General features: G+C 45.1%; 1 protein-coding gene across 3 annotated transcripts in view; it reads left to right on the top strand.

The window, feature by feature from the left end:
* Positions 1 to 8,437, top strand: part of jade2 (jade family PHD finger 2) — a 37,594-nt gene extending 29,157 nt beyond the window's left edge. For 2 of the 3 annotated variants that reach the window (XM_019869547.1, XM_019869549.1), the window contains 4 exons: positions 3,529 to 3,646; positions 5,952 to 6,086; positions 6,537 to 6,682; positions 6,917 to 8,437. In XM_019869547.1, the coding sequence (XP_019725106.1) occupies positions 3,529 to 3,646; positions 5,952 to 6,086; positions 6,537 to 6,682; positions 6,917 to 7,561 (1,044 nt within the window). In that variant the 3' untranslated portion in view covers positions 7,562 to 8,437. The remainder of the gene's footprint in view (positions 1 to 3,528; positions 3,647 to 5,951; positions 6,087 to 6,536; positions 6,683 to 6,916) is intronic. The other variant, XM_019869548.1, reaches the window with a different exon arrangement.
* The last annotated feature ends 3,588 nt before the right edge of the window (positions 8,438 to 12,025 follow it).

A 12,025-nucleotide genomic window follows, 5' to 3' on the forward strand; every position in this document is an offset into this window, starting at 1 on the left:
TTCTCAATTAGACTCCCGAGACAAACTCGACTTGCTCGTACGCAAACGCCGTTCGTATCCATTTGCGTCCGCCTTGTCACGGCTCATAATATTTGATATTTTCTCTGAAATTGACTTTTGTTATTCATGCCGCCGATAGCTCGATGTAACTATTTCCGAACCACGCGTCCAACATGATGTTTCGTCCTTTTACAAGCCTGACAGGGAGGGGCCACTCTTTTATGATGTATTTTAGCCACAGGGAAAAAAAAAAAAAAAAGACTGCAAGGGGAAAGAGAAGCCAGATGACAGTTGAGTTGATTTCTGTGGTGGGTAAATGTATTAGTGAGGCCTATCTCGCATCGTCATGTCTGCCATCAACTTTCTTGTTATGTAACTTCCTCGGGTTCAGGCAGAGGACACGGCAAAAAGGGGCGGGGGGCAGGGGGGGGCGATTCAATGACTCAGCCCTGCTCTCACACAGAAGTACAGTGAAACGGCTCACCCGAGTGCTTTGGAGCTGCGGGGCGGTCCGCAGACGGGCCCGCCCCGTTGGACCGGCATCAATGTGGCTCCCAGCATGCAGCGCCGTTCCAAACACCCAACACCCCTCGGCCCCTAAAACACGGACACAACAAATGTATGTTTTGGCTCTCAAGTCAATCTGACATCATCCGCGGTGTAACACTTGTCGTCAAAAATTCCCAGAGGGAACAGTGGAAATAAGAATATTTTTCGATCGGTGAAAACTGCGACATACTGTAGACCGCCCATGTCATATTTTTTTTAATGTATGTATATTATATACAGTATGTCACATTTCCCATGACCATATTCCCAAATAAATCGATCAAAATATTTTTGTGTTATTTAAAAAAAAAAAAAAAGTAGTCATTTTCAGTGTAACATTTCTTCGGTTCAGTTCAGTATCAGCACTTGAGCATTCACACACAATATTCTTGCAGAAATTACATTCTCCACTTAATATTAGTTATAGGTCCTGAGGCATATTAAGATATGCGATGATAATAAGCTAAGCCCGTGGTGCTCGTATAACATCTTTTATTCAGCCTCCGTTCCCCCCTGCCCCACTTCCCACATGTTGGACTGCGGCAAAGCTACGCAGGACTGTAACGGTAACCCTCATCAATTTCTCTCACCTGTTTTTATTACTACCTCCTCCTCGTCCTCCGCCTCCTTCCCCGACGCCATCCCGCGAGCTGCCCCTCCGATACCGCGATGAAATAAAAATGAGGCTCCATATAAATATTTATTGCCGCTTGTGTGTTTCCACGGCCTCGGCGGGGATAAATAATTCACGGCCAGTCAAACCCTAAATTCGCACGGCTTTGATAAGACAATAGAGGAGGGTGGGGGGTGGGGGGGGCGCATGCTCACGCTCGTAAACGCACGAGGGGTTGACACGGATAGCGTGTTGCTCTGCTACAGCCGCGTGTAAACATGCATGAGAAGAAATGTTGCAGTCTAACCTGCAGCCTTGTGTGTTTTCCAGCAAGTTTGCATCAGTCACTACAGTGACAGATATTCAAAAGCTTTTTTTTTAAAAAATTCTTATTAATTGACAAAAGGAAAAAATAAGGACATTTTTGCTTTGTAGGTTTAGTCATTTTTCCAAAAGTGAGATATTGTTTCAGTTTTCATTTTTAAATACATTTTTTGTTTTGTTTTTTTTCTTTGGAAATTTTTTTTCCCTTCTGTTTTAGCTTCACTTACATCATTAGTTTTGGAACTATAATAAACTTGGTAGAGTGGAAATGTATTCAAAAGTCGTTTATTCCGGCATGTAGAAGTATCTATGCCAAAGTTGTGCGTCAGTCACTACAGTGGACAGCAATTTACTGTTATTGCCCATTGTTTTTTTGTTTTTTGTTTTGGGTTTTTTTTTTTCCCTTTCCCGGCACAAAAAGGACCCCACCCCACCCGCCCCAGCAAAAAAAAAAAAAACAACAACAATAAACCAGTCAAAACAACAGTGTGGGCTGCCAAATTGTTATTTCAATAAAAGCCCTGCGGATGCCCGCACTGTCACACACCGCTGCATCACTCAATTTAATTCACTTTGCTGCACAAACGCCACCAGAACAAAAAAAAAAAAAACTCCTTCAACTGACTTTGAAAAGTCAGCAGAGTCGGTTCCAGCAAGGTGTTTTCTGCATTGAGACGTCATTTTGAATGCAGATGTTTGTGCGATGATGTCTTGCTTTTACGTGGCGGCTGTGTGACGGACGGCCGATGTGACAAATGACGTGTTGATGCTCTCACTGGCGGTGTTCTCTTTTGGGAACATTCCATCTTTGTTTAAACGCCGGCTATCCGTGCGGTGCCAATTAGAGATCAATAATGGTGATATTTCAATGGTTCGGTGCCAGTGCACAAGGTCGATTGGGACCCAGTACTGACTTAAACGATGTCTCGTATGCGTGGCAGTTGGACAAAATCTCTTGGACGAATTTGCTTTTGAAGGACCCTTGAAAATGGCCAAAATGGGCCAAAAAAGGGTGGCTTGAAACCAAAACGGGCAGTTGAAGGACCCATGGAAATTGCTGAAATGGCCTCAAGGGAGCCAAAACGGCAGACTAGAAATAGGACTAGTAGACTGGGCACTTCGTTTTGGTTTTTTTTTTTTTTTTTTTTTTTTTTTTTTTTTTTTTTTTGTGTGGGTTTACTGATGGGAGCCATGTCAATTGAATTTCACGAGCCTAAGATTCTGTCTTTGGGGGCTGAAATTCCAAAACGACTCTGCCTTTAAGGACCCACGGAAACAGCTAAAAGGTCAGCTTCAAACCAAAGAGGCAGACTTTCCACAGCCTTGTCAAGCATATGCCCCCTTGAGACTTTTTTTTGTCGGTCTCCTTATGAGAAACGTGTCTATAAAATTTTAACTTCCTCGGGGATACTGCCCTCAGAGGCTGAATTTTCGGAAAATGATTGCATGGCATGCAGAGAATGAGCGAGAAAGAAGTTGGAAAGCAAACAAATGATTGCCCTCCCGCCCCGTCACGTATCCTGTTTTGCTCGCTGATAGACGCACACACATTTGCACACATTAGCAGTCTAATCGACAGGTTGCGCACATTGTATCCCGCTTGTGAAGCTATTATTGTCCGTCGTGCGCTCGCTCGCGGGGATAGTACAGGCCGGATAGGCCGAGCAGACCAATCAATCAAGATCAGCTCGCAGCCAACACACTCACACACACACACACACACACACACACACACACACACACAAAGTGGTCAGAGACACATAATAATCGAGTTAGTGTCGTACAACCCAGCTGGCTGGTGTCCAGTTTTGCGCGTGTTAGCTGCAAGTGTTCTGGCCGGCATCCAGAGCTTAAAATGAACGACTGTAGGGCCCAGATGCTACAGTTTCAAAGCTAACGCTAACGCGCTGTTTGACAAGTCGACCTAACTAGTCCGCATTGACGTATAAAGCTCGTTCTTGTAACTTAGAAGTGCAAGATGATAGTCTTTTCCTTTTTTTATGTATTTATTTTTTTACTATGTCGTATTCGTCTGCTTCCAGGTGCGTAACCTGTGCTACATGGTGACACGGCGGGAGAAGATGAAGCACAGCCTGTGCGACCTCCAGGAGAAGATCTTCCACATGCAGATACAGCTACTGGAAGAGGACATGGCCGGAGGTAAAACAGCCCATGCGTTTCACACATCTATCAAGGCATCTGTCTTTGTGGCGTACCGCAGGGTGTGCTTCTAAGTCCTGTGCATTGTCATTCGCTTGGAGGTTTTTTTTTTTGTTTGTTTGGTTTTTTTGCGTTGTCTTTTACTGTTTTTGCTTTCTACTGCCTTTTTTTATTCATTCATTGTTTTATTGTTTGTTGTATGAATTATTTTTGCCCCATGTACAGCACTTCAGATACAGCGATGGTTGGTTTAAAGTGCTGTAGAAATACAGTTGAGTTGAGTAAAAGTGATAGGAAGTGAATACAGCGTACTTTTCAGAAGGCCAGCTCCTACCTAATTTGATTGTGTCATGTATATTGTGTCACATTCAAATTTCTTGAAATTTTGAATTTTAAGGTTTTCTTGAGCTAAGATCCATGATAATCAAACTGATAATACACACTGTTTTACTGTGTGTGTGTGTGTGCGTGTGTGTGTGTGTATGCAGTGAATCAGTTGCACTTTTTAAATTGGACCTACTGAAATAAATGACGTTTTCTACAATATTCCAATCTACTGAGTTGCACCTGTCGATCCTGACAAGAACTCAATTGAATTATTTGGAGTGGTATCCGACACAAAACGGGCACTGTCATCCAACACAGTTTTCTAGGCCACACACACACACACACACACACACACACACACACACACACACACATGCAAGAGTATGAGTATGAGTATTGTTATGCAGGAAGTGCAGCACATTTACATTTCAACTGTGACGAGCTGACAGTGGTTAGTTTTGGTCTCTCTGATCTGCTCTCGCCTGATGTCTGTGTGTGTGTGTGTGTGTGTGTGTGTGTGTGCGTGTGTGTGTGTGTGTGTGTGTGTGTGTGTGTGTGTGTGTGTGTGTGTGTGTCGGGCTACGACAAAGGCAGCCAAAATGAGGAAGGAGAGGGTTGAGAAGGTTCATGGGATGGCAGTACGAGTAAAGATAAGAGAGGGAGGGAAAGAGAGGGTTGAGGGAGTGAGGAAGAAAAGCTAATGAGCCCAGGTATGAAATAGGACACACACACACACACACACACACGCACGCACACGCACTTTTGCTGCAGTTGGGTGCATCTGCTGGAAAGCGAGGTCATTAATCATTCTGCATAACGTGTATCTCCCGCACAGCGAGAGAAAGGTGAGAGGTCCTCCGAGCATAAATACAAAGTAATAAGAATTAAAGCAGCTGCGAGTAAACAGACTCTGAAAGAAACCAAAGTGTCAGCAGGGGAGCTATTGCATGAATGGAATGGCCGGAATGATCTTGAAACGGCTGCTTCTTGCCAAAGTGCTGGGGCTTCTCGTGTTTTTTTTTGGGGGGGGGGGGCTTTTGAGACTTTTGTGTGGGTCTATTTGTGATAGACATGGCAACCAAATCCCGCGTTGCTCAGTGAAACTGTTTTTTTAATATAAACGTGTCGAACAAGATTGTCATTGAAGGACCCCTCGATGTCAGCCAAAATTGGTTGCTTCACACCAAAATACCAGACCTCCCCTGATTTTTCAGGCATGGCATTTTTTTGGTGGCTCTTCTCGTGATCAACCTGCCTACCAAATTTCGCGTTACGAGGTGAAACTGACCCTGCGGTCTGGATTCTCAAAGCAGCCCGGGGGGTGAGATTTTAGGCGGTCACACCCCAACGAGCCCAACCGAAAACTCGTTCACCAGGTTGAACACAGCTGCAAATCTTTGAGGATAAGAAAGCCCTCAAAATTGCGATTTATACGACCTAAGATCGAGGGCCTGCACACCGCTTGCTCGGGCCTTGAATAATGCAGATAAAAGCTTGTAAAGCGGTGTTTTAAAGCACTGCTGATGGAGCTGGATCTGTGCGCAGATTACAAGCTTGCAGGGGGGGAATCTTCCACTCTTGTCCTTGAAAACCCCAAAAGATCTTTTTTTTTTTTTTGCCCCCCTCCTGCTGAGCTGCAATGCACACAAAAGAAAAAAAAATCAGATTAGGGAAATAAAAAAATGGGGAACACAGTGACAAAATTCTGTTGCGGAAGATTAGAAATTGTCACAATGGTGAAAAAAAAAAAGCATGTGGCTCAAGGTTATTATCGTACACTTTGATCCGGGTGAACAATCGCAATATTTTAAATCGCGCGTTCTGTGCGCCTGCTCAATGCTAACAAGAAAGGTGCTACCTGAATGACGAGGCCACCAGTGGTAACGGGACCCTGCAAACATTTACGATAAACTCATAGAGGGGTTGGAAATAAACGAACTAAATACCTTGATAACATCTACTTGTGTCTCCCCCGCAGAGAGAGCCCAGAAGGGAGGAGGAGGAGGAGGAAAGAGGAAGCAGAGTGCAGGGAAGGAGAGCAGCAGGAAGAGTAGTCCTGACAAGAGAAAGGAGAGATGGGAGTCAGACAGTAACTCGCTGCTTAAAGAGCTAGGTACACTCCACGACTGGATTGTATGTGGTCCGATTATTTGAACGCTGCGCCACCTTGCGCGCCTTCTGGCCGGGAAAGAATCCCCGAGGCACATCGCTCCGGGGTTCTCAAAACAAACGACATTCTGTCAATTTTCAGTCATTTCTTATTTGTCCCCATGTAAGGTTGCCAAAAAACACGCGTCACATCATTTCCATGGCGGTGTGTTTACCTTCCTGCTCATTTTTCCGCCCCCCTCGCTTCTCCTGCAGAGGCATGCTGCGTCATGGAAACAAATGCGTGGTGGTGTTTATGTGCATGGGTTTTGTGTGGTGGCTCAGTGGTGTCCCAGCCACCCAAATAGCACCTCCTGCTGTCCTACTTGGCACATCATCCCTGAAGATTGACACAGCCCGGAGTCGAATTCGCTCCCCCTTTTTTGATATGAAACCTTGTGTTTGCTTTCTGCAGGTTTGTCCAAGTCCTTCCCGTTGGACAACTCGTTGTTTGACAGCTGGCTGGCTCAGTCTGTGCAGATCACGGCCGATGACACGCTCAGCAAGTGGGCTCTGGGTTCACAGCACGGGGACAAGAGCGGCACCCTGCTCTCTGACCAGGTAACAGTCCGAAAGGATCCTCAGGGAGGCTCCAAGTTAAAGCAAAAAAAAAAAAAAATCTGCATTTCGGCCCCTTAAGCCATTTTCCCTTAAGAACGTGAAATTAGCTCCGCATGTCTCTTACGAGTAGACCCACGGAAAAGTCTCAAGATCCCATGCCCGAAAAGACAGGAAGTCTGCCATTTTCATTTTTACAACCGCGCTAAATTTCCCAACTCGCTGCTTGTCCTGCAGCTCCTGCAGGGCGAGGAGAGCTTGCTCAATCTGATGATGGAAAACTCCATGGAGTCCGCGTGGAAGACGCCCCATCTGGGTCGCAAATCCCGAGGCAGCTGCAAGCCCCGCCCCCGCGGACACTCGCCCTCCTTTGGCGCCGCGCCGCCGCCGCGGATGCTTCTGTGCGCCGGCTCGGGGTCCTGCGCCTCCGCCGTTAAGGGCGCGTGGGCGGGCGCCGGGGCGGAGGAAAAGAACGGCTCCCGCAAGGGGTCCCGAGGTTCCTCCAGGGTCCTTCACCACCACCACCTCCACCGTCACCACACCAGGAGCTCCGACCTGCAGCCGCCCATCTCCAAAATGGACTCCTGCCACATCTCGGAGGACGGCGGGCCGTGGGACAGCGGCGGCATCGCGTCGAGGCCGCCGCCCTCCGCGCCATCCCCGCGGCTACGCGTGTCCCGCCAAGTGAAATCCCGAGGGCGAGCCGGTGGTGGGGGGGCGTCCGAGGCCAAGGACCAGCGTTTGCTCCACGGTGACGGCTACTTTTCCGACGGAGAGCAAAGTGACTTGGACACGCGTCCCGGCGGAGCGCGCAAGCTCCGCCTGCCCCAGTTGCATTCCGGGAACGAGGACCTGCTGAGGCGGAGCGTCATGGCGTCCTAAAGACCCTGAACGCACCGTATACATGTTAGCGCTCTCCCTCGCCCACTGGCTCCACCTGTGCCCTGAGCATTCTTTGAATGTAGCCACTAGCCTCCTCGCGTCTCACCGCTAAGTTCCGAACGGAAATAGGAAACAGACGTCTGAATTTTTTTTTTTTTCTCCGATTTCTGCGCGTTAAAAGACTTTGTTGTCGACATCTTTGGGGCATTCTTCTAAATATCTTTACCGAGGCTGGTTTCAGGGTCTTCTTCGAATAGCAGGTGGTGTCGGAAAGCACAACTAGCGAGCAAGTAGTGTTATGAACACGGAAAAAAGAAGCTTGGTCATTTCCAGATCGAAGAGCAGTTGTAGTTGGAAAGAAGAAAAAAGACCGTGCAAAAATATCCTTCCTTATTCAAAATTCCGTTTGTTTGCCTGAAATAAATTCTGTGCCTTCTGTCGCACCCCTCTCCCCTCAAAGAAACCCCCAAGCCAAACAATCGCCAACCAATCAGCTGTCGCCCAATCCGATTTATAACAATCAATGCGAATGTGTCACCTTACTTAATCATTTTTAGAGTGCCTGAACAAAGGATGTACGGACAAAGTTTTGTTTTTGTTTTTTTTTCACCATCAGAGGTGTGTTATCAACATCGTGCAGTGCCAGTTAACAGCCTCTAGAGGGCAGCATTTAGGACGTCCGACTTCCTGTTTCATTTACTTTTGCCAGCGGATGACGTGGCTTGGCGAACGAGGCTGAACTGTCACAACGTTGGCCGGCAATTTGTGCGTTTGAGGAAAAAAAGAAAACATTGCTGTTTTTGTACTGAAGGACGTCTGCGGTTATCTCAGGGCTTTTAAGAAAAAAAATGGTTTTAAAAAAAAAAAAGAGAAAAAGTAATGTCTTGATAACTCGACCAACAATTTATTTTTTTTTTTGCGAAATTAAAAGATTCCGCTAGCGATCACTAACGTATCTATCTGAATAAATATATATATATATATATATATACTATATACATATCTGTTTTGTGTGTGTGTGAATGTGTGTGCATATATATATATATATATATGCGCACGCACATACATATACAGTAAAAACGACACGTGTATGTCGAGATTGAGAAACTTCCATGTTTGGACGACTACTGAGCACTCGGTGTGGTCACTTGACCATAATGCCGGGACCAATCATGTGCATGGGCCCACTTTTTTATGCCCTGCGTGTTTTTTTTTTTGTTGTTTTTTGTTTTTTTGCGTGTGTGTCGCTCCGCTAATACAACGATTTCAAAACGGCGCGTTGCTGCTGAACTGATCACACAGTCACTTAAAGCAGGTTTGGTGTAACAGGGTTTGATGATGCGACCAGACGTCAGCTATCAAGTTTATGCGCTCCACACGCTCTCCCGTACGCGCTCCAAATGCGTTCCCGAAACTCCCGAATGCGATCCCACTGCTTCTGTATATGTGCGCAACACTCATTGATGTGCTCGTGACACTCCCGTATGCATTGCCGACGCTCCCGTATGTGTCCCTGAAAGCTCTCGAATGCGTCCTTGATGCTCCCGTATGCGCACCCGACACTCCTCTATGCACTCCTTCCAAGAGGAGGCTCTTATTATGGTTATTAATATCATTATTCCTGCTGGCTATGAGAATGACAACCGTTGACGTTTTCCGTGTTCCTTCCAAGTAGACAGCAAAGATCGTAGCACGTAGTAGTGAAGCGGCGCGGTGGAGTAGGCGCTCGATGTACTCGAATTTTAACCGCCACGCCTTCTCCTTAGTGTAGACAAACCGCTATGATACCATATTTACAGTGTGGCGAACACGCCCTTTCCTTCCTCGCTTCCTAGCCAAATGTAGAGCGGGGGTTCTTTGCCTCCTGTGTTGAGTAGATGCTAAGCTAATTCTCGTGCGCTACTTTGGACTCGCTGTTGGCTGTGAAGTACACATCATATTCCAATTTCTTTTTATTTTTTTCTTTCGTTTTTATGGATTTTTCCCTCAAGGGATTCTGGTCATGTGTTTTTAAACACCAAAATGTCAGACCACATGAAAACACATTCAACAGGTAGCACTGTAGCCTGAAGAAAGTTTGAGGAATAGACATGAGAATGCCAAAGGAGTTGAACTACATTTGGACTGTTAAATGAATTGATGGCACTTATGAATATATACGATTTCAACTTGACCCTGTTATCGGCAGCACTTGACAGCAAAGCATCAACACCCGGGCTGAAATGCTAACTTCATTGCTAGCTTGTAAAAGACAACCGGTTTCAAGTTAGTGTCTCACTCACCCCGCCTTCCCCTACTGGCACAAAGTGGTATTACAAGTTAATTTGCCTTTGACTTCTGCATAATCTTACCTTTAATCAACTCCATTTTTCAGGTTTTAAAGCAGAGAATTCCATGCCGTTTATCCCGAGAGTGCTTTTACACTGGCACCCTTGAGTTTGCTTTCATCCAGTTGGTCCACAGCAGTTAGTAGGTTGTCATACACGTGTAATAGTTTCTGCCTTGTTTTGTTTGGGAAAGAAGATAATACGCATTTGGCTATTTGCTGGTGTAATTTAGCCACGTTTAGCTTGTCCACGTAGTTATTAAAGTCATTTTAAAAAAAAAACGCTCTCGAAAAAGCCAATTTCCTGTAACATTCTTGTGACCAATCAAAGAAGAGAGCAGCATCAGAATGTGGTCTCGTACACTCTTGAGTTTCTGTGAAGCAAACCCTGGGGGGGTCACGGACCAAGTTTACAAACCCATCAATTGATTCCGAGCAGAAAAGGCCGACTACGGGTGTGAAAGCACCTCAATTAAACACTTAAAGCAGCACTTAACTCTCCTGTGACATTTGTTTCTCAGGATCGGTGATATTGTTCATGGGTCATTTTGACCCAGGGCGTGTTTGATTAATCATTAAGTGGATAAACCAAATGGAAAAAACAAATTGTATCAATTGTATTTATTAGTTTGGATTTTTTTTAGCCATGAAATGGGTCAATTTGACCCAGAGTGGTGTTTCATGATCCTAAAGTGTGAGAAATGAACAATCTTAATATCTCCATTATGAGCCTTTGCATTACAAACCTGTGAAATTGTATCTGTTCATAACACTTCGAAGCCAACCAGAAGACGTTTCCAAAGAAACAACTCCTTTTTGGGTTTAAAATGGGTCAATTTCACCCAGAACAGAACGGGAGGGTTTTTAAATGTTTTCTAAGCACTTATTGGCTTAAATCGGGCAAATGTTCTCTTTGTGTTCATTTAAAGCATCATCCTCACCAGCACCAGACTGAGTCCAGATTATGTTTAGACTGGGTGTGAATCTGGATCAGAATCTAAGAAAGAAAAAAAACTCCATCAATCTTCCGCTGCATCAAAAGTTTCTTTTGTCCAACACGTGAATATGAATGTCGCAGGGGTTTTATCCTTCTGTCTTCTTTTTGTTTTGAAAGAATGTTGTGCCATTTGTGAATAGCAAAGAACTATCGAACATATATGAGAAGAAGAAAAAGCTATTTTAAATTATTTTTTATTTTTCTCTGGCATTTTGTTTTGCTATATTTATTTTCTTGTATTAGAATCTTCTTTGTAGGAGGGAGGGACAAAAACAAACAAAACGTGTATTTTTCCTTAGCGCGAGAAGCCTATTTTCTTCCTTTTTGTACAATTTGGATGTTTGAGGCGAGACTTTGACAAGCAATATGATGATGTCCTTCCTCTGTGACTGTATATCTGCATGCTTTTTTGTGTGTTGCCTTAACCACGGCTGCCGATTCCCCCAGACCCCCCCCACACACACACACACACAAACACACATACACACACAAACCTCTTATCCGGTGGCGTCCCACCCGGTCTGGTCCAGTGCAGTCCAATAAAAGCAGTGCTTTCTGTGTACCCCCAGGACGGCTGCATTCGACTTCTTCCGCACCACACTCATCCAAGCACACCTTTGCGGACGTGCATGACTTCATATGTCGGTGTACGATGTTCACGCTAAAAGGAGAAAGTGCATGCGAACCGCGGACGTGCGCCTTATGGGTCAACAAAGAAGTCATTTCTGTTTTTGTTTCACTTGGTTGCCATCCAGGCCGCCCGATGTCAGAAGATGTGTCATTTTCCACTCGAGTAAGCTTGTCAAGTCGAAAGTCCCGGAAATTGAAAAAAAACTGTACCAGATAAATTAACCAAACATGCACATTTTGGTGACAGGCAACGCATTGTTCAGTACTTGGCGTCATAATGCAAGAATAAAATCTATAATGTCAGTTGCATCTCTAACGCCCTCTAGTGGTCATGTGATATGCAACTGATGACATCACCAAGACATGAAAATCCCATCATCCAACACCGTATAATTTGAATATTAAAAATAAATCTTAATATTGAACACAATCCTAATATTTTCTACATTTCTGCTAAATAATAATATGCATGTGTAAAACAAAAAAAAAACTGAACCCTCATAAATGCAGT

The sequence above is a fragment of the Hippocampus comes genome, unplaced genomic scaffold, assembly GCF_001891065.2.
Source record: "Hippocampus comes isolate QL1 unplaced genomic scaffold, H_comes_QL1_v1.1 scaffold109, whole genome shotgun sequence".
Classification (NCBI taxonomy): domain Eukaryota; kingdom Metazoa; phylum Chordata; class Actinopteri; order Syngnathiformes; family Syngnathidae; genus Hippocampus; species Hippocampus comes.